Raw genomic sequence first — 27542 nt, forward strand, 5'->3', positions numbered from 1 at the left:
GATTCTGTGTCTAACGTACTTGCGTTATTCAGCCTGAGGGTGGCGCTCATGTAAAATAAATACATACATGTAAAATAAATACATATAGTATTTTATGTCTATGGATTGACTGGCACACATAGAAAGTTTTTTAGAAGTGTCTTAATGTAGTAATTAGCCTTATTTATTTGTTTTAGAATGTCGCAAACACAGCAGAACTATAAAGTCTATTCACATTAGCACGTTTAAACTTTAATGAATTTGATATACGAAGAACAGACATGCCAACTAGTTACTGACCTGATGCGAACCGTCTTGGTCTGAAAATAATTTGTGAAAATAAGCGGGGCAGTCTGAGCGCTGCAGTTCCATTTTTCACCACAGATTTACATTGAAAATTTGTGGGGCGCTGTGGAGGGCACAGGCACCATCTGCCCAGTTTCATGATACATGTCTATTGAAGCCATGCGCTACATTTTTTATACGTAACATCCCGCTCCCTTTACGACTGAAATAGTGTAGACATTCCGTCAATATTTGTAACAGAATGCTGAACATATTTATAATTGATTCAGTTTACATGTAGGTTTTGGATTAATATTTCGGTGGAGCTCTGACCCATCTGCCCTGATCTAAATCATAGATCTTCCACCTGCAATACAATAATTGTTTCATCCCAACCTTTTATTTTGTGAAAAAAATTATTAAATGCATTAAAAATAAATACAATATTACATTAACTTCAATCAAACCCAGAGATACAAAGTTCAATTTTAGTTGTATTGTAAATTTTTGTTATATTGTCTTTTACATATTCAAATTTAAAATGTGGATGACAATATTAAAATTGTAATAAAATGTGAGTGACTACAGCTACACCAATAATGATTATTTTAATAGATGTGCAATGAAAGCATCATAGAGTATGTTATTATAGGCCAGGTTTGAGATGCAGCACTGCTACCTTCCTAACACTGTCCTTTATAACAAAATAATACTTTTAAAACAATAAGCTTTGTGTTAACAAGTCTCAGCCTCTGACGTGGCCTTTTAATTTATGTTATATATTATTTATATATAATATTATCATATAATAAACATTATAAAACAGTCAACGCTAAATTTTACATTGAAGTGCGACACTGCCAGAGTTACCTTTACGTCAAAACACAAAAGTAGACCACTAAAGCGCTTTAATACAACGCCCCTCCTCCCCCTTGCATTGCGTCACATTCTCTATACGGAAGTCGTCCAATCAGCAATAGCAGTGAGTCTATTTAAAGAAGAAGTCCCAGCCACTATCAGCTGTCACCTGAAGGTATCCATACGCAGAGGTAAACACTGGGGCGGAGCGAAGCAGTTGACGGCTTTGAGCGCATGCTATTGGCAGAAGATGTAAATACACACAGAGCTCCTAAAGTTTCTAAATTAACAGTGAACAGTGCGGAAGTGTATGAGTTTTCACGTAATCGTATAAGTCGACAGTGGATTTGATCTTGTAAAACCTTGTTACTCACAACTGTTTGCTTCTACTCTGTTATCTCTTTGTATACTGGCACACATGAAATTGTTTTCCTCGAGCATAAAAACCGCTGACTAAAAAATATCTTTTGTTTTTCTTTTAATTAAGTCACATGATAGAATAAAGGGTGCAGAAGTTTATAATAGGAACTTTTATTTGAAGGCGAGGTAACTGTGGTAAATGGGGTTTAGCTGCTACCTTTTCTTGCTTTTCAATAGCACGTTGGCGTGTGCACTAATGTCAACGAACAACAACGTAACGTATTTCCAGCTTTTATCGTTACGCGTCAAAAAGACAAACAGTTTAAATAATACGACAATTAACGGTAAATATCACGGTTTAATTATTTATTTAACGTGTTTCTTCAACGCTAGAAATGAGTGGACACGCTCGCTTCGTCTCTAGATTTTTGAGCGGATGTGGTCTCAGCCTAAGAGCAGTCACGTCACGGTGAGTGTGTGTATGTATGTGCGCGCGTGTGTTGATTGTTCGTGTTGTTCAAGTGTTAGCCGGACTAGGGGAGTAACGGACGGACAGACCTTGTTGCGGATCCCAGGAAGTTCTGTCCCCGCTTCGCTGAGCGACTCGATTCTGCTCCGGAACCGGACCTGCAGGATGACCCAGCGGGGCCCGGCTGAGTTTACCCCACCGCCCGAGTGCCCGGTATTCGAGCCCAGTTGGGAGGAATTTGCAGACCCGTTTGCCTTTATCAATAAAATCCGACCCATCGCCGAGAAAACGGGGATCTGCAAGGTTCGACCGCCGCCGGTGAGTGCTGTCCGGACGGTCTGAATCGGACCGGTTGATCCGGGCCGGATCTGCGGAGTGATTCTGAGTTCGATTTAAAGGGAAATGTCTAAACATGGCGGCGCAGTGACAGCACTGCCGAACCGCTTTGTGTGTCTATAGGCATCATATCAGTTGAATTTCCGAAGCTCTGCCGGGTCTGTTTTCGTCCTGCGGACCCGCATCACCCGGATTTCTGACCCACGAGCGCAATAACGTTGCTCACTACACGCAAACGTCGCGGATGTGTGAATATTATACAGTAAAATGGCTCTTTATAGCCGCTGTAAGTGTAGTTTACGGCCTGTCTCTTTCTAGTAACGTTACTGGATTAAACGTCACATTTACATAGTTTAGTTTGCTGATTGTCAGTGATTATCGTTGATATAAAATATCGTTTTATAATATATATATTTTTTGTATATTGAATTAGTAATCCTGGTATAGTTGCTTCTGCATCTTTGTTGTTGACATTGACGAACAGAGACCCCCATCTGTTACCTCATCATTGAAAGGCTACTAATGAGTTCAATGTAGCCTACTTTTTAACGAGAATGTAATGTCCTCATACCAGACAGACAAAAAAAAAAAAAAGACCAAAAAAAACATCAAGAGACAAGGATATACCTGCCAATGCGGAAATAAACTTCCTTTCATTTTCACCTTAGCACACTTGGGCTACTTTTAATGGTCATTAATTGAGTTTAGTCTATATTAATTGTATTGCATGCATTCTTGCCTATATGAACAGATTGTTAAGCATACAGTGAATGTATAAATTAATATCTTCTATTCTGGTCAGAGCAAATCCATTCTGTGACAAAAGTGGTTGTGTGAGGATTAGATTAATGCAATGAATTAATTACCGTTTATACCCAGCGACTAAATATAGTTTACATATTAGCGAAATGATCCAGTCCAGACCAGCGGCGTTAATCTGAATCCGAACTCTAACTCCCGAACCTGTCTAAACCAGTTTGAAGGGTTTCTGTGGTTCTGATGGCGTCTTTGTATAGTGAATAGAGTCCAATGACACGAACATTATAATTTATTTATACCTGAAGAAGGTTTTATGTGTCTGACACCCCGTTTATATTTCATAATATTTATTTTCATGTTTATGGACACTACAACTAGTTTTGTCTTCATGTTATTTTAAATGCCATTTACTTATTTATTGACAATTCTCGCTCCATCTGTTATGGCCATGACGCGCTCTGGGTCAAACTCGCTGGTTCTGATACTGGCTTCGGGTTTGATGTGAATTCGGGTTCTTATATGAATCTATTAGATTCGCAGCAACGTGACGTGGTTCACGGCACGCATGAGGTCGCAGATGGGGGATAGCATAATTACGTTTAACAAGAGACGATGAACGGGTAAAACATGTCAAGCATCATTCTAGTACGATGGCTTGGTATAATTGACTCATTAATTAACCAGAAAGTAATATTTTGCGAAGGTTATAAAGCTGAGAATGTTTTCCAAATGGCCTCTTGCTTTCTACCACCAACATGCGTGCGTTGGACCCCGGCACGTTTTAAACCATTAAGACCGTGTAAAGTGATTCGTAGGTTCGGTTCGGCTCATTCGGCTGATTCTGATCCGAACCCTGTGGATGGATAGATGAAGTCCTCGGGCCGGGCGCGTCCTCCATGTTGCGAGCTTTGGAGTGAATGAACCATCTGGCCATTTTGTGTCTTTCTGTAACTATGCTGCCTGAACAGCAAACAAGGAAATACTGTAATAAATGGTCTTAATATACGCAGAACTTACCTGCATTTAATAGATTTTGTGTAGCTGTGGTAGTAGATGCAGATTGTGGTGAATATATTGTTCATAAGACAGGCAGAAATCTGTATATGTAGTCAATGATCTCAATGAACAGTGGTTTAACGTACAGACTCCTGCACTTGTGTGTGTCTGGATATGCCATTTCATGCATTATGAGGCAGGAAAAAGTTTTTTTATATAAAAACTATTGTTTTGTTTTCCTCAGGTACTAATTAGATAATTACACTATTAATATAGGCTCAATGTATAAAAGCAAACTTATCTGCATTTTAAATTCACTGATGCTGAAATGTGAGGTTTTGTAGCAAATTTTGATTGAGGTTATCCTGGGGTTCCTTGTTTGGTTAAGAAAGGGTAACACTTTATTGACCCCAAGAGGAAAATGTCTGGTCTCAGTAATCAAACTGTTAATTACGTTGTGTGTGTCTGGAGACACGATTGTGGGTGTTGCTGTTTTTCTGAGCGCAGTTGTAAGCATTTGGTTATGGAAGGCTGGAGACAAAGAAAATGTGTTAAACTTAGACCAAAAAAAAATTATATAGGGAACTGACCTTAAAGAAAACCATAATCCCACCGTTTAGCCATCTACAGCAGGTTGCGTGTGAGTGAATGTGATATATTTTTTTAGCTCACCTTTAGCCACTGTGTTAAGCAGACACACATTCACAAGTCTGTTGACCACAAACCACAGTGTACCAGTCACATTTGTACAGGGTTGTCTTTGTCAGATCTTTTCAAATAAATTTATGAATGCAAAGGGGAAAAGAAATAGTGAAAGAGAAGCAACTAAGTTTTCTTATTTTGCTTCTGAAATTGTGTACTCTATAAAATGTGGTGTTCCAATTATGTGTTTTTTACATGTGTTTATGTAGATATGTTGTGTCCCCGTTTAATTTATCAGTGTCCAGTACCCTCGGAATGAAAGTCTTATCTGTTGAAAGTCTTCCTTCTAATCAAAAGCTTCTTGTTTTTGTGTGCATTGTGTGCACATGCAAACAAATTCTTGATGATTTCAGAAGGCTGCTGAATGAATTGAGAAAATCAGAAAGCTAAAGATAAAAAAATATATATTTCTTTGGCCTCTCTTGTTTCAAACATGTTTGTGTTCATGACCTCAGTGGTAATGAGTCAGAAACTCGACTCAAGGACGCAGTCTGCAGTTTGGATTTGCTGTTGATGTAAATAAAGTTTGTTTTTGTGAACATTTTAACTACAAATATATGTAGAATGTAAATCGCACAGGACCATACAATGAATGGTTCATTAGGCCCCTTTGGATGTCACAGCTTGATTTTTACTGTGAAATTATGCTGACGTTGCATATTAAAGTTAAATAAACTTCAGAAATCAAGAAATTTTATATAAATGTCAATAAAAGTATAAGAAATTTAACTTTACTAATTGTATGTTAACTTTGTGTGTGTGTTTAGGACTGGCAGCCTCCATTTGCATGTGACGTTGACAGACTTCATTTTACTCCACGGATCCAGAGACTCAACGAGTTAGAGGTAATTGTACGATTTTGATTTGAGCTGAAAAATTGTGTGTATAGAACTTTGGCTATATTCATGAGGGCCAAGTATTTTGAAATATCCCCTCAAATATAGTGAGACGTCCTGACAACTAACTTGCGAGGTCATCTGAAGTGCTTTTCACTGTTTGAAAAACATAAATCTGGACTTAAATCTGTCAAATCAGTCTGCTGATATCAACAGGTTTGTCACAGGGTTAGGTTTGGGGTCAGGGTTTTGCAAATATCGTCACCTCTGTTGAAAAAAACACTGTGTCTATGAGATGTCGTCAGTAATATAGTGAAACTGAAGGGTGGATGTTTGCATTGTAAGGTCAATGGTCACAGTCTTGTCAGCAGAATTTGGGTCTTTTGAGACTGATATAAAAAACACCACCTCTGAGATGCTTAATAATTAACATGCACCATTCACAATGTTGCTGATTCTTATTTTCTCTCTTTCTTTGCACCTCCATCAACCTCCCTCGTCTCGCAGGCTCAAACCAGAGTTAAACTCAACTTCTTGGACCAGATTGCTAAGTTTTGGGAACTACAAGGATGCACGCTCAAAATTCCACATGTGGAGCGGAAGATCCTCGATCTGTACCAGCTGAACAAAGTGAGTGAGTCTTTGTACTGTACAGTATATGTTATGATCCATTATGATATGATCCTCTTAATATTGATAGCTGAAACCTGTGACTCATATCTGTATGTGTCTCAGAGTAATGGCCGGTTCACACTATGGACGATAACTATAAATATAACTATAAAGTTTTAAAAATACTTCTAATTCTGTAAGAATGGGGAAGAGGAACAATATCATTAGAATCACTTTCAGAACAATTTTCTTCCAGCTGATGAACGATAAAAACATTGAGAGCCAATCAGAATCCATCCTGCTTTAAAGAGCTTGAGCATTTAAAGAGACAGATGACAAAACTGCAGCATGTGGTTATGATATTCTTTTTTGGTGTGGATGTTAATATAGTTATCGTTATAGTTATTAGTGTGAATGGACCTTAATTCATGTAACCGCTGGGTTCTTTATCCTTGACCAAGAGAAACTAAAGCATTGATAAATGTTAATTATCTTTTTTACAATGAAGTCCAAAACTCTCTTTCTACGTCTGCCAGTTGGTTGCAGATGAGGGTGGATTCGATTTGGTTTGTAGAGAGAGGAGATGGACGAAGATTGCCATGACGATGGGTTTTGCCCCAGGCAAAGCTGTGGGGTCCCACCTGAGAGCCCATTATGAGAGGGTCCTGTATCCGTACAATCTCTTCCAGTCTGGGACAAACCTTCTGGTAAGTTTAACTTCTAGATGTTAAACTCATCAAATTAATATTTATGATCAGCAGTCATGCAGGAGTTTATCGTGTGTTTGGGCGGCTTTTGGGGTTAGTCGGGTTACAGCTGGTCTGCAGTATTAAGCTGGGCCTTCGGGGTTAGCAGTATTAGTTTGTGCACTATTAAGGTCTGATGGAGTATGCTCTGTGCATAAATGCAATCTGTGGTTGTTAAGTGTGTTTTATTGTGTTCTATCTGTTTGTTTTCTGTAATGTGTGCTGATCTTTTCAGCGTTACTGCTATTTGTGCTGCAGCCTCTGCCAAATGTGGTCGCAAATTACTTATTTTGTCTTTAGAGACAATATATTATCAATATCAATTAACCTGATGTTTTGAAAAGCACAAACACAATCATATTCATGTCTTTTTTTTCACACTGTATATGTATATTATATTTTTTAATGCGGTCAGTGGTCATATGCAAGAGCATATGAAAAGTAACTTGGAGCCTAACTAATTTTCTTTCCATTGACTGAATACCCCGAGGTCACTGGCAATGTGTCTGTAATGTTGGGTGCTCTTTTCTACATCAGGCTCCTGAGATCGCAGCCAAACTGTCAAGTTTTAGGGCACCTCCTGGGATGGAGGAGGTATGTTTCTACTTTCCCCATTACTTAATCTGACTATTTAAATATGGACAGGATGTGATGTCATTATGGAACCTGTGGCAATTAATGTTCTTCATTTAGTAGTCGCTGTGGCTCTTCACTCTCCATCTTTAAAGTGTAAAAATTAGGGTTCATATTAATAAAATTATGTATTACCGCTTTATTAATGTTTTACACAAAACGTCTCCTTGTTCTTTATTGTAATGATCTGTAAACATTTCCTTTTGCTGCTTTTGTCAGTGTGTGTGAGTGTTTATTTATTTTTCTTAATGCAGTGTTTTGCTTTTTGAGTTTGGGTAACAAATGGGAGCGAGCTGTTGTTTCTGTGACGCACAGTGACGGACAGCATTCAACCCATCCTGACCCCCACCAAACCCTTCAGCAATCCCGCAGAGACACTGTTGCTTTCATTCTCCACCTACTTCTCTTTTCTTTTTCACTTGCTGCTCTTGTTGTTGTTCTTTTTGACTTCTGCTGCATCTTTTCTTCCACCCCTCCCCCCTCCCACTCCTCCTCTCAACCACAGAGTCTGTGACCTGCTTTCTGTTCACGCTAATCTCTTTACACCTCCAGCTGTTCTCTCTCCTCCCTCTATCCTCTGTCTCTACGTTAATCTGTAATCTGATAGTGGTAGCAAGCATAACCGGGAATGTTGAGGATTTTTCCTGCATGCAATCACAGATGTAACACTCTTTAAGGCCAGGCTAACAGGTTGTTCACACATTAGCACAGATTATCTGTGGAGTGGAGGGAAATGATGACGGTGATTTAGAGGGAATTTTTTAAAGTGTGAAGTTTCACAATTTCGAGTGTTGAGAACTGAGCTGACCTTAAAATGACCTTTGACTCTTCATTAGCTGTGAATTAAAATCTTAAACATCACTCTGGATCAAAAACAGACCTAATGTTTTTATTAAATTACATGCTAAAGTAATAGTTCATGCAGAAAGTCAGTTTTTTGATAATTTTACCTTCCTCGTGTTGTTCTTAACCTGTATGACGGACTTTCTCTACACAAATGGAGATTCACAAGCTGTTATTTTCCATAGGCTGCCAAGCTAAGAAAAAAAAGGTAAAATTCCTGACAATCTTGCCATTCAGCCGTAGATTTTTAATCACATTTGCAAGTGTTTGAAAGAGGAAAAAAGAAATTCATTCAAGTTTAAAACTACAGGAGGGAAAGTGAATTATGACAGCATTTTCATTTCATCAAGTTAATTTTCAGACTGAAGGGCTCAAATAACCGGGTGAGTTGTTTTTTTCTTGTTTTCGTCAGTGTCTCCAGAAGACTTCAGTGGATGATGTAAATGACAAAGATAAAGAGTATAAACCCCACGACCTGCTGCAGAGGCAAAACATTCATGTCCAGCCCAACGACACGAGCGCACCTGCTAGAAGAGCCAAGAGGATGAAAACAGAGGTGAATGTAAACACTCACACTCATACTGTATGTTCATAATCACTATCTGCCTCCATTGGCAAAACATCTAAACATGTCAGTTTAGATTAAAGTAGTTTTACTTCTCCATTCCAGTCAGTATGCCAGTTTGGTTATACAGTATCGTTTGACAGGGATTGGCAAGATTTTTGAAATATTACAATTTAAAATGCTGTTTTGGTGCTCAAGAAGCATTATTATTATCAATGTTGAAGACAGTTGTGCTGCTTAATATTTTTATGGAAAACTTAATAATCTGTAAGTATTCTTTGATTTAATATAAAGTTTAAAAGACTTTTAAAAACATTAAAAACTCTAATTTTAGATCAATTTAATTGCTGAATAAAGGTATTAATTTCTTTAATAAAAAAAAACTTTTTGACCTCAAACTTTTGAAAGGTCGGGTATAATATTTTTTTTTCTATGTTAAACGAATAGATTCTTTGTTAGCGTTTTAACTCGCATGCTCAATGTCTGTGTCTGTAGTCTGGCTGTGTTAAGTCAGAAGAGGCTGAGGGATGTGAGAACAGACCCAATCTCAGGAGGAGGATGGGTTCCTTCGTTGCCAAGCCTGAACCAGGTGAGCAACTAACCTTTGCATCGAACCTCACATGACTCACAGATCTTCAGTAGCCCATATCTATAGTCAATCACGCAAAGCAAACATGATTAGCATAGCTTTATTAGTCAAATCAGTGTCTTTATATTAACAAATGTGTTTGTATGTGTGTATCAGAGAGGGAGATCCCTATACAGGTGAAGCAGGAACCTGAGGAGATAAATGAGCTGAGTCCTGAACCAGAAAAAAGCAAATCACGTTACAAGAAAAACATCCTCCCTCCTCCAGTGAGCGTGGTGAGTTTCCTCCCCTTTCTCTCATTCAAATGTAAGTTCTGCGGAGCTTTTCTCTCACATGTAAATCAGAACCGTGAACAAACTGATTTTGTTGATCGGAGTTTAGAGACGTTACAAGTTAACTACTCTCATTTATTGATCTTAAACCATTGACGTTAAGAAACTATATAATATTTTACTGTGCTGTGTAATAAATTTGAGTTCACTTAAACTATATTTCTTTTGTAACTATAAGCTCTATTCAAACCCTTTGTGTAGCTAAACCTTGTAAACGTGGCTTGTGATATTATAGTGCTCTCTGTCTTTCTCTAGGTGGACCTGTATGTGTGTTTAGTGTGTGGAAAGGGGAACGATGAGGATCGTTTGTTGCTATGCGACGGTTGTGACGACAGCTACCACACCTTCTGCTTGATCCCGCCCCTCAGTGAGGTTCCTAAAGGTGATTGGAGGTGCCCTAAGTGTCTGGCTCGGGTGAGTTTGCATAGTAAAAAGTAACAGGGTATGTTCATCATTGACTGGATAGGGATGCTAAAGCAGAAATGTTCAGATCCAATGTTGCTTTTAAAGAGACTTTGTTGGAGTATTCAGTAGAATAGATGATTGACTCATTATTTGTGTTTCTGCAGGAGTGCTGTAAACCTCAGGAGGCGTTTGGCTTTGAGCAAGCATACAGGGACTATTCTCTGAAATCCTTTGGGGAAATGGCAGACTCCTTCAAGTCAGACTATTTCAACATGCCTGTTCATGTATGTACGAAACCCTACTGAGACCAACGTTGACTCTCAAGAGTATATACAAATATAATGTTAAAACTTAAACTAACCTTAACATAATAACCACTGATGTTGATGTTAATTTTTGTCCTGTGAATACTGAATATGGTGTTTGTTGTAGATGGTACCCACCGAATTGGTAGAAAAAGAGTTTTGGAGATTGGTCGGCACCATCGAGGAGGATGTGACAGTGGAATATGGTGCTGATATAGCCTCAAAGGAGTTCGGAAGCGGTTTTCCAATCAAGGGCGGAAAGTTTAAGGTTGCACCGCATGATGAGGTACAACTGAAATATCAGATTTTGAGATATTACTCAGAACGTCTGGCATATTATTTTCCATATGTAGTACATCCTGTTTCCATCATTGATTTAGTTATTCTGTGCTGTGATTGGTTGCTGTAGAAATATCTTAATTGTGGGTGGAACCTGAATAACATGGCCATGATGACACCGTCAGTGCTGACCCATGTCACTGCTGATATCTGTGGCATGACTTTGCCGTGGCTCTACGTGGGCATGTGCTTCTCCTCTTTCTGCTGGCACATTGAGGACCACTGGAGCTATTCAATCAACTACCTGCACTGGTAAAAAGCACAATTTCATGCTTAATAAAGGGAGAAATATACTTATATTAGTGTTTTATATAGTGCAGCATGCTGAACTACAACCTTATTTTTGCTTTTAATTTGGTGTCTGCTGTAAATAATCTAAAACACAGTTACCCATGAGAGTGTGTGTTATCACAGAGAGGAAATATCTGAGATTGATATGACTAAATTGTCCTTTACACAGTTTTTAAGGAAAGAAATTAGTACTTAAATTCAGCAAGGTAGCATTAGATTTATAAAAAGTGACAGTGAAGATATTTATAATGTTACAAAATATTTATTTCAAACAAATGCTGTTCTTTTAAACTTTTCGTTCATCTAAGAATCCTGAAACATATGCATCACTGTTTCTGCAAAATATTAAGCCGCACAATCTGTTTTCTACATTGATGATAATAAAAAAAGTTTCTTGAGCATCAAATCAGCATGTTAGAATGATTTTTGAAGGATCATGTGACACTAAAGACTGCTGAAAATTCAGTTTTACATATAAATGTATTAAAATAGAAAACTGTTATTTTAAATTGTAATATGTCACCATATTACTGTTTTTACTTGAATTTAATTAAGTAAATGCAGCCTTGGTGAGCATAATAGACTTTCAAAAACCTTACCGAAAACTTTTATATATGTGTGAAGACCTTGATGATGTGTTTTGTGTGTGTTAGGGGAGAACCTAAGACCTGGTACGGGGCTCCTGGTTTTGCCGCTGAGCAGTTGGAGGCAGTCATGAAGAAACTGGCCCCGGAACTGTTTGAGTCTCAGCCGGATCTTCTACACCAGCTCGTCACAATCATGAACCCCAATACACTCATGGCCCATGGAGTACCAGTGAGTAACGTTTACACACACAATTACAAGTCACACACTCGCATAGAGAACCTGTGAGTAACACATGCTCTGTTTTTAGATTTACAGAACCAATCAGTGTGCTGGAGAGTTTGTCATTACTTTTCCGCGATCCTATCACAGCGGCTTCAACCAGGGTTTCAACTTTGCAGAGGCTGTGAACTTTTGCACAGTGGACTGGGTGAGCTTTTCCTCGATCAATCCTGCTGTTACAAGTTAGTGTAGTGTTAGTGTTGTTTATGTAGATTCTCTTGGTCAGGTCTCAGAGCTGAGCATGGAGAGTTTTAATTCACATTAATTTTTGCAGTTATTTTTCCTGTATTTATTTGTAATCTTGTGTTACTACTTTGCTTTGTAAATTTGATGTCCAGATGCCACTGGGGCGTCAGTGTGTGGATCACTACCGCCTGCTGCACCGTTACTGTGTGTTCTCTCATGATGAGATGGTGTGTAATATGGCCACGAAGGCTGACAACCTGGACGTGGTTCTGGCGTCAGCCGTACAGAAGGACATGCGGCTCATGATAAGAGAGGAGAGAGAGTTACGGGACAAAGTTCGTAAGATGGTGAGAGAACACAAACAAAACCTGTCAAGTCTGTGTGTGTGTGCGTGTGATGCAATTTGTTTGAATGACACTATAGTGTAAATTTATGCAATAGTGTTCATTACTACTCTCACTCGGAAAAAAACAGATTCTGTATTTCTGAAATGCAAATCTGTTATAATTCAATAAAACAACTATCGTCACTTTATGATCCTATCTATCTACCTATGTTCATAATAGTTATGTTATGTTATGTTATGTTATGTTATGTTATGTTATGTTATGTTATGGGCTTGACAATCACACCCGCCAACCCGCCAAATACAGGTGTATATCAGCAGTGGCGTGTAACACAGTCACTCCTACTAGCCACTTTGGCGAGTTTAATTTTCAATACATTTTTCAATTGTAGTCTTTTAAAAAGACACCTGAAATATGCTAAAGCTAAGTGCAATGTAGTTTTGTCAAAAATATAGATTTTCTTCGATACATATCGGTACTGAAATATCTGAAACGCTTCCAATACTCATTTCCCGCAGAATAGATCCCCGATACCAGCTGCGCTTTCTCGCTCTCATCTCTCCGACAGGGAGTTGAGACACAAACCCGCCTCCCCTCACTCTCCTAATTTGCTGCCTGATGAATATTGTTGGTGTTACAGGACTTGAATATCGGTGAGGGATTGCGTGTATTGCGCATACTTTTACTCACACCCAAAGTGCGCGCACATAAAGCCAAGTATATTGGCTTTATAAAACAGTATACTGGGTACGTGCGTCAGGTCTTAAAGTGACAACAGCCTAATATACCGGCTGCCAAATTATGAGATGATATTAAAAATATCTATATGGCAGTTTTTCCCCTTGGTATTGATGTCTAAATTGTGGCCAGTGAAAATACTGAGTGGCTAGTAACTTTAGAAAACCACTAGCCACAGTGGCTAGTGAGCAAAAAAGTTAATGTCAAGCACTTATTATATTATATTATATTTTTGAGTTGTCAATGTTAAATTGACCATGTGTTAAATTGAGATTAGCTAAATATAATGTAATGGTGTTTAGTTTATTCTAATAATCCAAATTTGAGCAATTCAGTGACAGATTAACTACAAGAAAATTGTTTAATTGATTGTCAGCCCTAATGAATATATAACATAATATGGTATTGGTCATGGTGGTGTATAATATTGGTTATTTTAATATGGTAGAGATTCTAGTAATGTTTGATTATGCCATTTTTCATAATATATGCAATAAAAAATGTCTATAAATGATCATTTGTTAATATTCTCTCTCTCTGTAGGGGGTGGTCCAGTGTGAGTTGTTTGAATATGACTTGCTGGCAGATGATGAGAGACAGTGCGTGAAGTGTCGCACCACCTGTTACCTCACTGCTCTCACCTGCCCCTGCAGACCAGGAGTCCAGGTGTGTCTACACCATGCCTACGACCTCTGCTCCTGCCCTGTCTCCAACTACACACTCAAGTACGTCTCCACTCCACTGCTTTCAGTACTCCTCAATGACCTTATTTAAAAATTCATCAAAGAAAATACATATATTTACATGCATTTATTATATTAAATCATTGAAGTGATTCCACTGCTAATAATCATAATCAGTGGTGCAGATTTCTAAAGTGAACGTATGAAAGTTTCACTCAATGCAATGCTCAACCTCACAGTTACCGTTACACACTGGATGACCTTTACCCCATGATGAACGCTGTGCGGCAGAGGGCGGAGTCTTATGACGAGTGGGCGTCAAAGGTTACAGAGATCATGGAAGCAAAGCTAGACAAGAAACGCAGTGAGTTTCACTCTGAAAACTTCCAGAACTGATAGTCTTTGAATCTTTCTGAATGAGAATCCACTTTCAACGTGTAGTTTTATTATTATTATTATTATATAAAAATATTATATATATATAAATAAAATTATTTATACTAAATGTAGAAATTCAATTTGATAAATTCCTTTTTTTTTTTTTATAAATTACATAATTACAACATATTTACTTAAATGTTCCTGGTCTGAATGTACACATTCATCTGCATGATATTCTAAAGAAGAAAATTATTTTAATACTAAGCAAAATTAATATTATTAACCTTTTTCCTGCGCATGTAGAAATTAATATTACAGTATAGCCCACTTTTTACAAGTTTTAAGTACAAAATCAAATCCCACACTAGAAATATCAAAATCCAATCCCACAATTAATCGAATATTGTATTTCAGTCATGAAATGTTACATGACTGAAGTTAAATGGATTTGTGAGTACCATGTATTGAGTTTCACTTCTGCCTCTCTCTCTTTTTTGCTGTAGATGTCACCGTGTTTCGCACCCTTCTAGAGGAGTCTGATGAGAAGTCGTTCCCAGAGAACGATCTGTTACGTCAGCTAAAGCTAGTAACTCAAGATGCTGAGAAATGCTCGTCTGTTGCTCAGCAACTGCTAAATGGCAAGAGGCAGACCAGGTACACACACACACACACACACACACCACACACACACACAAATAGACTATAATGAAACCTACTCAAACAAGCCAAATGTATATTGTAATATTAAAAGTAATATTTTGAAATATTATTACAATTTAAAATATCTGTTTTCTATTTTAAAATGTAATTTATTTTTGTGACTGCAAAGCCGAATTTTCACCAGCCATTACTCCAGTCTTCAGTGTCACATGATCCTTCAGAAATCATTCTAATATGCTTATTTGGTGCTCAAGAAACGTTTATTACTATTATTATTATTAATGTTAAACTATATCAATAGCCACTTTTCCACCGTCAAGCCAAACTGTTGTGAGAACGGTAAGGTACTGTTCCAGTTATGTTTCCACTTGAGCCTGGTTTGGCACAGCACGATTATAAACCATTCTCGGCCCGGAATTCTCAGAACGCTTGGCTAACTGTGCCGAACCGTGCTGGTAGAATGCGTGTAGAAGTGCTATTTGAGCAACGTAAACACAAATGAATAAAAAATTTGATCTGATCATCCTCCATAACGGTCACTACATGTACATCTTATATCATTACTCTTGCGTTACCAAGGCAATGACTGATGCATTTGTATTACATTCCAAATAACTTATCCGTCCCACAGTGGAAAATGAACCCATATCCGTACCGGCTGGGCCAGGTCGTCACGGAATGGAACGTTTAAAGAACAGTTTTCATAGCGATTCTCTGATTAGTATAGAATGTAACAAAAAAATGCGTATACCTGAAATTTAAATCTTTTGTGTGAATTTAAATGTCTGCACTGTCACTTTTTATCAATTTAATAAGTTCTTGCTGAATAATGTTTTCACTTTTCACTTAACATGCGTGATACGTCTTAAAAATGGTGGAGTTCATGGCGCAGATTGCTGAAAAACAAGTGCATTGCAACTCTCAATGACACCCGTCTATACACATACCGTAAAATTTCAAATAATAGACGCCTGTCTCTTTTACACGCCTGGTGTGGCTGCAGGTTTGGGTAAATAAAGGCCGGTCTCAAATAGAGGCCGGGTCTGTTTTTTAGTTTCGGGTTGTATTTAACCTTCTAAAACCCGCCAGATCGTCCGCTTTTTGGCGACCGCCAAAGCAAATTTTTGTCCCTCCAAAGCCTTTTTGATCGGTGAGTGATGTAGAATAGAATGACTGCTGCGCTTGACAGGGCGCATAACCAGCAGAGAGAGAGAGCGCCCCGGCCGCGCACGCGCACTCTCACGTCTTCAAACAACACGAGCGCTGTCTTGCTCTCTCTCCCTTGCGCATATTAATCAAAATCAATTGACACGATAGTAAAAGGTTGGAAGACCGCAGTTTCACGTGGAGCATTTGGAGATTTTTAGAGATTAGAGACTCTAGGCCAGTGTTTCTCAACCTCTCCTGCAGGGACCCCCTGACAGGCCATGTTTCTGTTTTAACCCTGAAATGGCACACCTGATTCAAGTCATTAAAGGCTTAATGAGTAGTTGACTAATTGATTAATTGAACTATTCCTACTCTAATTACTCATTAAGCCTTTAATTACTTGAATCAGGTGTGCCATTTCAGAGTTAAAACAAAAACATGGCCTGTCAGGGGGTCCCTGCAGGAGAGGTTGAGAAACACTGCTCTAGGCCTACACTCAATGAACAACATCTCAACACTAAATTATAACGGCCGGGCTCATATAGACGCCTGTCTCAAATACAAGCCGGTGCAGTTCGACGATTTGGGAAAATAAAATCCCGGGCTATTATTTTTACGGTAAGTTTTACGGTACTTGCATAGTGCAAACGGATGCTGTCCTCTCTCACACACTCACTTTTTTTTTTTTTAAGTATTTCAACTCAGTGTTTATTTCTGTGTTTATTTCCATTTAAGGGGAATTTCCAATGTGGTGGGCTTCGTTTTCCTGCACACAGTGGTTTGGTTTGGTCTAGACACATGTGGCATGTGAATTTTGTGTATGTTTCATGCATTTGTTTATGTCTGTCTGCCGTCATCTGTCTGCAGGTATCGCACAGGCGGGGGTAAATCTCCTAATCAGCTCACTGTGGAGGAAATGAGATCATTTGTCCGCCAGCTTTATAACCTGCCCTGCAGCCTGACACAGGCACCGCTTCTGAAGGTGACTGACACACACACACACACACACACACACACACACACATATGCAGGCAGTCTTCCTGAAGATGAATGAGGCACAGTTCATCTCTAAACAGCTCATATAATAGAAGCTATTAACACTCTCTGTCTCAGGAACTGCTGAATAGCATAGAGGATTTCCAGCAACACAGTGAGAAGCTTCTCTCCGATGAAGTGAGCGCAGATGTTGTTAGTGAGATCGAGTCCTTGCTGGAGGAGGGCTCTCAGTTCGACGTGTTTCTTCCGGAGTTGCCGCTGCTACGGGAGCGTTTGGAACAGGCACGGTGGCTGGCCAGAATTGAGCAGGCAGAGGATCCGGTATCAAACCCCTGCGGTCTCTCTCTGGACAGCATGCGCCGGCTGATCGATCGAGGAGTCGGACTGACTCAGCATCCCTCCACTGAACGCACGATGGCTCGGCTGCAGGAACTGCTCACGATCTCAGAGGAGTTGGAGGAGAAAGCGCAGGCACTGCTGAAAGCCAGGTGGGGGCAGCACTGAGTGATGTCACAGACTCCTAAGGCCCTGTCCCAAATGGCACCCTAAGCACTCGCGGTCTTCCTCTGAGTCCGTACTTTCGTGACGTTACGCCTGCTGCGGAGCTCGCACCAGTGCGGGCTTGGCAAAAGTGCGCATAGAGGGTGCAAATCAACCGCATAGCGGGCGCTCGCTAGCACCCTTCTGAGACCTAAAATGACAAATGGGACACCCTACAGTCTCAGGGACTTAACAGACACACGCATGTGGCAGCCATTGTAAGTCCACAAGACTGAAAGTGCATATGAAGTGTGCCATTTGGGACATTTGAACCCCCTTCCTCAAATATAGGCAGCTATATATTTTCATATATAAAGAACCGTTTATATTGTGAGAAAATATTATGTGTAAAATAGTATTGAAAAGAAATTTGTAACAAATACGCTGGATACTTTTTCTTTTTTAATCAGTGCAACTCATCCATTTAAAAGAAAACAATCAATCAAAAAAGGCACAAAGTCTTTTGATTAAAAAAAAAGTTTGTGATTTAAGTGTGTCCAAACTTTTAACATGAAAATGGCATTGAATAGATTGTGTACCCGTGTTATTTAAATAATATTATAGTATTTAATAATTGAATTTTTAAGTTGTTTTGTTTAAGTTTTAGTAATTTTGTTCTTTTTTATTAGTTATTTTTATATAGCTTTATTTCATTTTTATTTTTATTTTATTTTAGTCATTTTAGTACTTCAACTTGTGCTTATATTATTTTAATTAGTTTCCAAGACAACTTTTCATAAGGCTAGTTAGCCATTTCAGTGGGATCTCAGGTTTCAAGCTGTAACAATTGGGGAACCACTTCCTTTCGTACAACAACAACATTTGCATCAGTTCAGGACAAAATGGAGGCTTGGAAATGCAAAGCAGCTCTTGAATGAGCCTGAATTAACTCCTGTGGTGCGTGCTGAGGACTTGCAGGAGGCTCCACAAAGTGATTGTGTAATGAGATGAATGACATTTGTTAATTTGTTTTCTTTTAGGCCTCCAGAGAGTTTAGAGACGATCGGTTCCATGTTGACGCAGGTGGACGGGGTACCTGCATACCTGCCAAACTGCCTCCTACTACAAGACACATTGAACAGGGCTAAAGAATGGCTTCAGGAAGCTGAGGATTTACAGGTTGAGTACTCCTGGCTAAATGAACTATATGCATTCCGCACACTAGGGTACTGTCTCGTGTCTGTTCATGTTTTTGAAGGGAGAAAACAAATCTGTCAGTAATGTTAATGGTAGGATCCTTTGTGTTTCTGTTTGTGCTGGCAGGTGGCAGGTCAGTCTCCAGTTCTCAGCTCGCTCTCTGATATGGTTCTGAGAGCTCATGCTATTCCTGTGCGACTGGAGCCTCTGGACCAGCTTGAGGTTCTGGTATCAGAGGTGCAGGCCTGGAAAGAGTCCGCCACAAAAACCTTCCTCGTCAAAAACTCCCCCTTCACGCTGTTGGAGGTTAGACTGGACAGTTTATTAAACTAATAGGAAATATTTTGTTTTTAAGTGGAATTTAAGAGTTTAAATAGGCGTTTAGTTCTTAAATGATAGAAAGTTTCCAAATTAACTTCTAAAATTTGTTATAACCTTATAATGAATTGGAGGTTGGGTTTAAATTGTGCTAAATTAAAAAAGAAAATAATAAAAAAAAAGCATAAAGAAAATTACTACAGATCATTGCAAAATAATTCATTACTTCAATGTAAAAAAAAAAAAAAACTTTATTGCTTTGCTTTCATTTATGATATACATTAATTATATAGTGTTAATCTATGATGATTATGATTATAATATTTAAATACCGTTGTCCCAATTATTTTCAAAAATAATAAAGCAAAGTGTATAATTGTATTTAATTAAATTTTATTTTTATAAAGATATGTTATGAGAATGCAATACAAATGCAAAATATCATTTCATATTTTTTTTGGTTTTGATTTTGGGGTGAAATATGACCTGAAAATGTTTTCATTCACTCATAAAGAAACTTTGTAAAACTTTCATATGAATAAATAGTAGTTGAGTTTTTTCATGGGTCTGATCCCCTGTGCAGGTCGTGTGTCCCCGATGGGAAGTGGGCAGCTCTTTGAAGAAGAAGATGAGGAAGGTTAAGGGAGAGTGTGTGTCATCAGGGAAGAAGAAGCTCGTGAAGCTGGACAGTGTGAGTGATGTGGAGAGAGCACTTTCAGACAGCAAAGACTCTGCATCCGCTGTGAGTTCGCTATATGATACATTTCAGAAATATTGTAGATGAACGAAAAGCTTTTTTCTCATTCACTTTCTTTTTCTCTCTCGCAGATGTTTACTCTGGCTGAGGTTCGTTTAAAAGAGTTGGAGTCGCTATGCTCTCTCCGTGCAGCTAATGAATCGAAGCTCCTGCCTACAGCGGACTGCTCTGCTCTCAAAGTGTGTGTGTGTCAGAAGCCAGCCATGGGCGCCATGCTGCAGTGTGAGCTGTGTCGAGATGCTTTCCACAGCGTGTGTGTACGTGGGCCCTCGGATCCCCTCGACCCTGAAGCCTGGCTGTGTCCGTTATGCCTACGGTCGACTAAGCCTCCTATGGACAAGATCCTGACACTGTTGTCATCACTGCAGCGGATCCGTGTGCGTTTCCCTGAGGGTGACGCTCTACGTTATATGATTGAACGTACTGGCAGCTGGCAGCGACGGGCACGAGAGGTCATAGACTCTTATGATCTCTCGCCGACCTCTCAGGATTGCAGAGTAGCTTCACCTACAAAGAGCCACAGGAACAACAGAAAGGTTAGACATTATTTCACACAGGCACCAAACTGTTAGGGGTTCGATGTTTTGTTTCCAAAGGGGTGAGAATCTTAGTCTACTGTTACTTTCTTTTGCCATTTTTTTTTATTAATTATTATTGTTGTTTTTATTTATTTTTATTCAATTAAAATGTATATAATAAAAAAATATATAAATATTTGTATGTGTATATATATATATATATATATACAGGTCCTTCTCAAAAAATTAGCATATTGTGATAGTTCATTATTTTCCATAATGTAATGATAAAAATTAAACTTTCATATATTTTAGATTCATTGCACACCAACTGAAATATTTCAGGTCTTTTATTGTTTTAATACTGATGATTTTGGCATACAGCTCATGAAAACCCCAAATTCCTGTCTCAAAAAATTTGCATATTTCATCCGACCAATAAAAGAAGTGTTTTTAATACAAAAAAAAAGTCAACCTTCAAATAATTATGTTCAGTTATGCACTCAATAGTCAATACTTGGTCGGGAATCCTTTTGCAGAAATGACTGCTTCAATGCGGCGTGGCATGGAGGCAATCAGCCTGTGGCACTGCTGAGGTGTTATGGAGACCCAGGATGCTTCGATAGCGGCCTTAAGCTCATCCAGAGTGTTGGGTCTTGCGTCTCTTAACTTTCTCTTCACAATATCCCACAGATTCTCTATGGGGTTCAGGTCAGGAGAGTTGGCAGGCCAATTGAGCACAGTAATACCATGGTCAGTAAACCATTTACCAGTGGTTTTGGCACTGTGAGCAGGTGCCAGGTCCTGCTGAAAAATGAAATCTTCATCTCCATAAAGCTTTTCAGCAGATGGAAGCATGAAGTGCTCCAAAATCTCCTGATAGCTAGCTGCATTGACCCTGCCCTTGATAAAACACAGTGCACCAACACCAGCAGCTGACATGGCACCCCAGACCATCACTGACTATGGGTACTTGACAATGGACTTCAGGCATTTTGGCATTTCCTTCTCCCCAGTCTTCCTCCAGACTCTGGCACCTTGATTTCTGAATGACATGCAAAACTGAGCAACAGTCCAGTGCTGCTTCTCTGTAGCCCAGGTCAGGCGCTTCTGCCGCTGTTTCTGGTTCAAAAGTGGCTTGACCTGGGGAATGCGGCACCTGTAGCCCATTTCCTGCACACGCCTGTGCACGGTGGCTCTGGATGTTTCTACTCCAGACTCAGTCCACTGCTTCCGCAGGTCCCCCAAGGTCTGGAATCGGTCCTTCTCCACAATCTTCCTCAGGGTCCGGTCACCTCTTCTCGTTGTGCAGCGTTTTTTGCCACACTTTTTCCTTCCCACAGACTTCCCACTGAGGTGCCTTGACACAGCACTCTGGGAACAGCCTATTTGTTCAGAAATTTCTTTCTGTCTTACCCTCTTGCTTGAGGGTGTCAATGATGGCCTTCTGGACAGCAGTCAGGTCGGCAGTCTTACCCATGATTGCGGTTTTGAGTCAGAAACAGGCTGGGAGTTTTTAAAAGCCTCAGGAATCTTTTGCAGGTGTTTAGAGTTAATTAGTTGATTCAGATGATTAGGTTAAAAGCTCGTTTAGAGACCCTTTTCATGATATGCTAATTTTTTGAGACAGGAATTTTGGGTTTTCATGAGCTGTGTGCCAAAATCATCAGTATTAAAACAATAAAAGACCTGAAATATTTCAGTTGGTGTGCAATGAATCTAAAATATATGAAAGTTTAATTTTTATCATTACATTATGGAAAATAATGACCTTTATCACAATATGCTAATTTTTTTAGAAGGACCTGTGTATATATATATGTGTGTAATTTCATTTTTATTTGTAATATCTTTTTATATTTACTACTTTTTTTCATTAAATTTTTTACTTTTATTCGTTTAATTTGATCTTTCAATATTTTTTAAAACAATATCTATTGTTTCCATTTGTGAATTACATCAGTTTACCCTTTTTTTGTAGCTGTTTATTGGCATTTTTGCTTTCTACCCATCAATAAAGAGTTATTGTTTTATTGTAGCAGCTGTGTGGATCTCCATCTCAGAGTCAGGACTGGCATGTTTCTGGGCAGGAACAGACTGTGTTTTACACAGAGCAACGCTGTATCCCTCTCCAGGGTCTGTATCATTCTCACATACACAAACAGAGCATTTTCCTATTTTCTGAAATCTCACTGCAGAGCAAGTGCAGAATGACTGCTTGTTTTAAAATGAAACTCTGTCTATGTTCCAGGTCTCAGTTCGGAGTTGGAGGAACTGATGGTGGAGGGTTTGCTCCTGCAGGTTTCTGTCCCCGAGACCCAGCAGCTTTACAGACTTCTGCTGTCCGGCCTCCCGACTACAAACACTTCCCACACAGAACACACACCCTACCTCACACAGAAACACTCCTCGCCGCAGAGAGAGGTAAAGAGTGCGAGGCTTTCATGCTGTTTAGGAAATACAATTCAATCACTAATTGAGAAGAATAATCAGGGTTTAAAATGCTATGGCCAAAGAGCTCAGCAGCAACTTCCCACTTCCATAAATCTTGAATTATATAATTTAATGAGTTTCCCTACCCTCTCAAACAATGTATATATTTTATTATTTTGCGACTTCAAATATATTGTATTCTATACATTCCATATATCAGTCAATAGTACTGTTGTTTTTTCACTTGAATACACAATTTGCTTCATACAAGTCTTTAATCTTTGAAGCAGCTTTCTTGTTTCAGATCAAACTTTGATATTGTAATTTATCTTGGAGCTTGTTGGTTTAGTTAATGGTTGAGGATTTTTTTAAACAATTGAGTATCTTTATTCAATTCCGTATGGAAAATACTTACAGAACCGAGGCTGCTGAAAAAGTAGGCGGCCACTATTTGTTTTATTTAAAGCTCATTAGTTTTTTTTAGAATGAGGTCTTCAGTGGGGTCTAGCTATTATTGTTTGATATCAAATAATAAAAAAATGCATTTAAAACAAATACAGAATCAAGTTAACTTCTAAGCTAAAGTTAAAAATTAAAGGTTCCTCCCTCATTCAAATTAAACTATATAAGTATATAACTCTGTACATCAATAATGATTATTTTAATTGCTTTATAAGCATCTTGACAAAAGTATATAAATGCATAGTTCAAAGGTTTGGGGTCTTTTTTAAATGTTTTGTAAAGAAGTCTCTTATTCTCATGAAAGCTGTATTGATTTGATCAAAAACACAGTAAAACAGTAATATTGTGCAATTATTACAATTTAAAATATAACTGTTTTCTATTCATATATTTTTAAAATGTAATTTATTCTTGTGATGGCAAAGCAGCTATCACTACTATACAACATAGATACGTTTCTTGAGATCCAAATCAGCATATTTAGTTATTATCATCATCATTGTTAAATAGTTGCGCTTCTTAATATTTTTGTGGAAACTTTTGTTGATCCACCAAAGGGTCCTCAGCCTGAAAGAATTTATTTTCATTACTGCTCTCTGTCTTGCTCTTTTTTTTCTTTCTCTAAAGAGAGATGCAATCACTTCTGCAGAAAAGAAAGCCAAGCGGCGAATGAACAGAGAGGATACTGAGATCAGGGATAGAGGGATAAAGCCGAAAAGCAAGAAGCAGAGAATGGGTACGGAGAAGCGGAGAGAGAGGAAAGCAGCATCTGTCTCTGCATCAGACGTGTCTCAGTCGGAAGACTCGGAGGAGGATATGACCCTGTGTCCGGCAGAGAGCTGTCTCCAGCCGGAGGGGGAAGAGGTGAGGGAGTGAACGTAATGAGAGCTGCACATTTTTTTTGCACAACAGAACAAAATTACGTCATTTACAAGGGGTTCTGACCAAATAATTGCTCCAGTCTCTTTAATAATATTGAATTCATTTGAATAAATTAAAAAAAGAAATCAGTTTGAATGAATGATTCAATGACACACTCAAAAAGAGTCATTCCTGGATGAATCAGCATTTTTAAAACAATTTTCTTGAACGAATGATTCAATAGGTATGTTTCCATCCACCTATTTTAATGTGCATTTTTGGATATCGCATAAACACTGGATGGAAATGCCAAGATGCGCATAAATTCAATTGAGGCAGATTATTTTTATATGTTATAATAAGACATGCGTATAAACTACGATGGAATAATAATAATAACGAATAAAGTCCCCCGGTGCACAACAAAAACTCACGTGACTTTGCCTCAACAGTGGATGTGACTGGATAACTGAACTAACCACCGGACCAATTTTCTGGCACAGCATCTCAAATGTTGGTTTGATCATTCTGAAATGCCTAAGCCAAAGTCTGGTATAATGACCTCCCAGAAGTGTCTCGCATGATTGCGTTCCCAAATGCCACGCATCCGAACGCATGATAACATGACAGTGGCTTCCCCGATTCCAGCAACTTCCATTTTTATTACAAATATTTTTATACCAATATCCCAGGAAATTATGATTTTGTTACTGTACAAAATTTGATTACTGTAGAATCAAAACTGTGAACATTTATAGACATTCTGGTATGGTAGTTTTTATGTTTGGTTTAAAATTGTTTGTTTTGAAAAAAAAAAATGTTTCCTTCTTTCTTCCCTGTCCTTAACATCAACCTGCCGAGGGACAACGGATTAAAATTGGCCAGTGTTGGCTAAATCTGGCCCGTTTTACATATTGTTATGTATTATTATTGTGTATTATCCCTGAAGTAAAAACAAAAAAACACATGGTATGGAACGCTGCTTTATGGCAAATATTTTATGCGCTATTCGAATTTGAGCACAAGTTAAATTCTCAACTTTGGATGGAAACTAAAGACAAATATATTTTTAACAGCCACTTGTCACCACCTAACTTGTGTAATGATATAATCGATACAATCTTTATTTGAAGCATCAAGTTACATTCAAAAGCTGATTTACTCTATTTAGACTGCTATCGTAGATATTAGTATTTATATCCGAAATATAAACTTTTATCCAAGTACTTCTGTGATCATTTGAATTATTGTAACACAGAAATAACTATACTGTGTGGTTGTTTGTGAAGCTGTTTTTTTTTTTTATACCTATACATGACGACTGTCAAAGGTTTAGATGACATAGCCGAATCAGTGTCATTTATTAGGAATAAGATCACATGGGTGTGTAAATCGAGATCGCCATCTTTTAAGGATCACTCTTGTGTGTGTGTGTTTGAATGTGTTTTGACTGGTTTCTCTCTGCTTCAGGTGTACTGGGTGCAGTGTGACTGTTGTAACCGCTGGTTCCATATGATATGTGTGGGGGTATCGGCAGAACTCGCAGCCGAGGAGGATTACATGTGCGTGACCTGCAACACAACCAATGCAGGCCGCCGGAAGTGAGATGGACGAGGGTGTCAATCGGTCTCCCACCCCATCCTCCTCTATCCCTTCTCCTGGATGTGTAACTGACCATCCCCGTTCCCTATCCTACGACCTCTGACCTTTGTAACAACGGTGCTATTTTACTCTTTTTGTTGGACTCTATTGTCCTGAATGATACTATTTGGTCACCTTTTTGTATTTTTACAGCTTTTTTCCTTCTGTCGAACTGTTTGTGATTGTCTAAAACAATGATAAATATGCTAAATGCTGAATGAATATAGCGGTGCATGGGTTTGTGTTTGTGTTGCTTTCTGGTGTGGAGGAGACACGCTCTCGTGAAACACAGCGAAGGTCTTCTGCATGCACGGCCAGAAACGCCACAACACAAGACAAACCAACAGTTTTCACCAAATACAATAAATAATAAATACAGAGAAACTATTTTTTGGAAACTTGCCGTTTCAGTACACAGGCATCTGGGATTCTCTCCGTTGTGTTGTTTTATTTCCTTTTGTAGATTAGTTTTATTTATCGGAGCAATAATGTCTTTGTAAGTTTCAGGTTTGGACGGTCTCGGTTGTGTTGGTGCTTTTAGAGATGGTGGTCAGATATTCAGGATATGTACCGGACACACAGACGCCAGATTTGTAGCAGACAGAAGAGTGTAATGAACTGCCACAAAACCTGCTCAAGCCGTTTTGAAGGGTGAGGGTGGGGGGTGTTAGGGTTTGGGGTTTGACTAGCTTCTTTAAAAAAAAAAAAAGTGTCCCAATTTATAGTGTGAAATAAAACTCTTTGTTCTAATATCAGACAAAGCCTCTTCTCTTCATTTAATGATCAGTGGTATGGTGGTGCATCTGATTTCTTTACACTGATCACAGACCAGTGTTATTTTAGCATTGTTTAAATAAAACTGAATTTGACCCTCTCTGCTGCAGGTATAGATGTCTTTAGGTAACACTAAGCCTTTCATGCTTGAACTTCTTAACCTTGGGTCATTTTTAACCCTGTTAGTTTTTCTTTTAATGTGTTAATTTAGCAGACATCCCATCTATAGCTCTACCTTTTTTTTTTTTTTTTTTTTTACTTTACTAATTATATGATTAACTCATTCACAAGTTAAACACAATCAACATCCATAGCAACATTTATGTCGCAACACCAGTGAGAACCCCAGTATTTATCCAAAAGAACCACTAATAAATTCGGGCTTAAACAATACAGAAAGTGGTGAAACAAGTGGAATGCCAACAGCAAGTAGGCCTAATCTACTACAAGAGGAAAAGGTAGAGGAAAGCCAATGAGAACTTTTGTTATATCTGACCATGTAGGCTACTGAAAGTGAAAAGAATATGACAGAAATAAATCTTTAAAACTTTTCCAGTCAATGGAGGTGGCTTGTGAGAAAATGACTTTGGAGGAGCAGTGGCGCATAAAATAGGGTACACACAACCTGTCTGAGTGACAGATAGACAGACGCTCTCGCGCAAGCTGCACGCGGTCACGCAAATGTGAAGGTTCGCGCGGAATGCGTCTTGGCGCTCCGACTTGAGCTGGAGCTCGTGAAAGGCGCTCTGAGCGCGAGACCTTCTGCAGTCTGCTGCAGCACCCCTTTTTTCATGGATTTTAACGGCATATGTGAAGGGAAAATATACTCTTTTAGCTGGGTCAGCTGCATTCTC

At 38.7% G+C, this 27542-nt stretch overlaps 1 protein-coding gene across 3 annotated transcripts; it reads left to right on the top strand.

Moving 5' to 3' along the window:
• Positions 1-1957: 1957 nt before the first annotated feature.
• Positions 1958-26287, top strand: kdm5bb (lysine (K)-specific demethylase 5Bb). 3 transcript variants are annotated; one of them, XM_056236634.1, is made up of 28 exons: positions 1958-2269; positions 5512-5589; positions 6088-6210; positions 6729-6899; positions 7476-7532; positions 8827-8970; positions 9475-9568; positions 9725-9843; positions 10156-10314; positions 10470-10589; positions 10738-10896; positions 11020-11201; positions 11894-12056; positions 12136-12255; positions 12446-12640; positions 13922-14103; positions 14301-14425; positions 14946-15096; positions 17119-17233; positions 17365-17735; positions 18768-18906; positions 19051-19230; positions 19826-19984; positions 20071-20535; positions 22557-22653; positions 22769-22941; positions 24040-24276; positions 25744-26287. In XM_056236634.1, exons 1-28 carry the CDS (start codon positions 1964-1966, stop codon positions 25876-25878), a joined length of 4719 nt encoding a protein of 1572 aa, XP_056092609.1. In that variant the 5' UTR covers positions 1958-1963; the 3' UTR covers positions 25879-26287. The 3 variants fall into 3 exon arrangements, with proteins under 3 accessions (XP_056092609.1, XP_056092610.1, XP_056092611.1); XM_056236635.1 differs by having other exon boundaries at positions 22560-22653; XM_056236636.1 differs by lacking the exon at positions 7476-7532.
• The last annotated feature ends 1255 nt before the right edge of the window (positions 26288-27542 follow it).

The sequence above is a fragment of the Rhinichthys klamathensis genome, unplaced genomic scaffold (genome assembly GCF_029890125.1).
Source record: "Rhinichthys klamathensis goyatoka isolate OS25496 unplaced genomic scaffold, OSU_Roscu_1.1 h1tg000457l_1, whole genome shotgun sequence".
Taxonomy (NCBI): Eukaryota; Metazoa; Chordata; class Actinopteri; order Cypriniformes; family Leuciscidae; genus Rhinichthys; species Rhinichthys klamathensis.

Coding starts and splice junctions, on each gene's coding strand:
- kdm5bb (XM_056236634.1), top strand. CDS start 1,964: ATGTATGTGCGCGCGTGTGTTGATTGTTCGTGTTGTTCAAGTGTTAGC. Junction 14,426..14,945: donor AAAGCTAGACAAGAAACGCA/GTGAGTTTCACT, acceptor TTTTTGCTGTAG/ATGTCACCGTGTTTCGCACC. Junction 17,736..18,767: donor CAGGCACTGCTGAAAGCCAG/GTGGGGGCAGCA, acceptor GTTTTCTTTTAG/GCCTCCAGAGAGTTTAGAGA.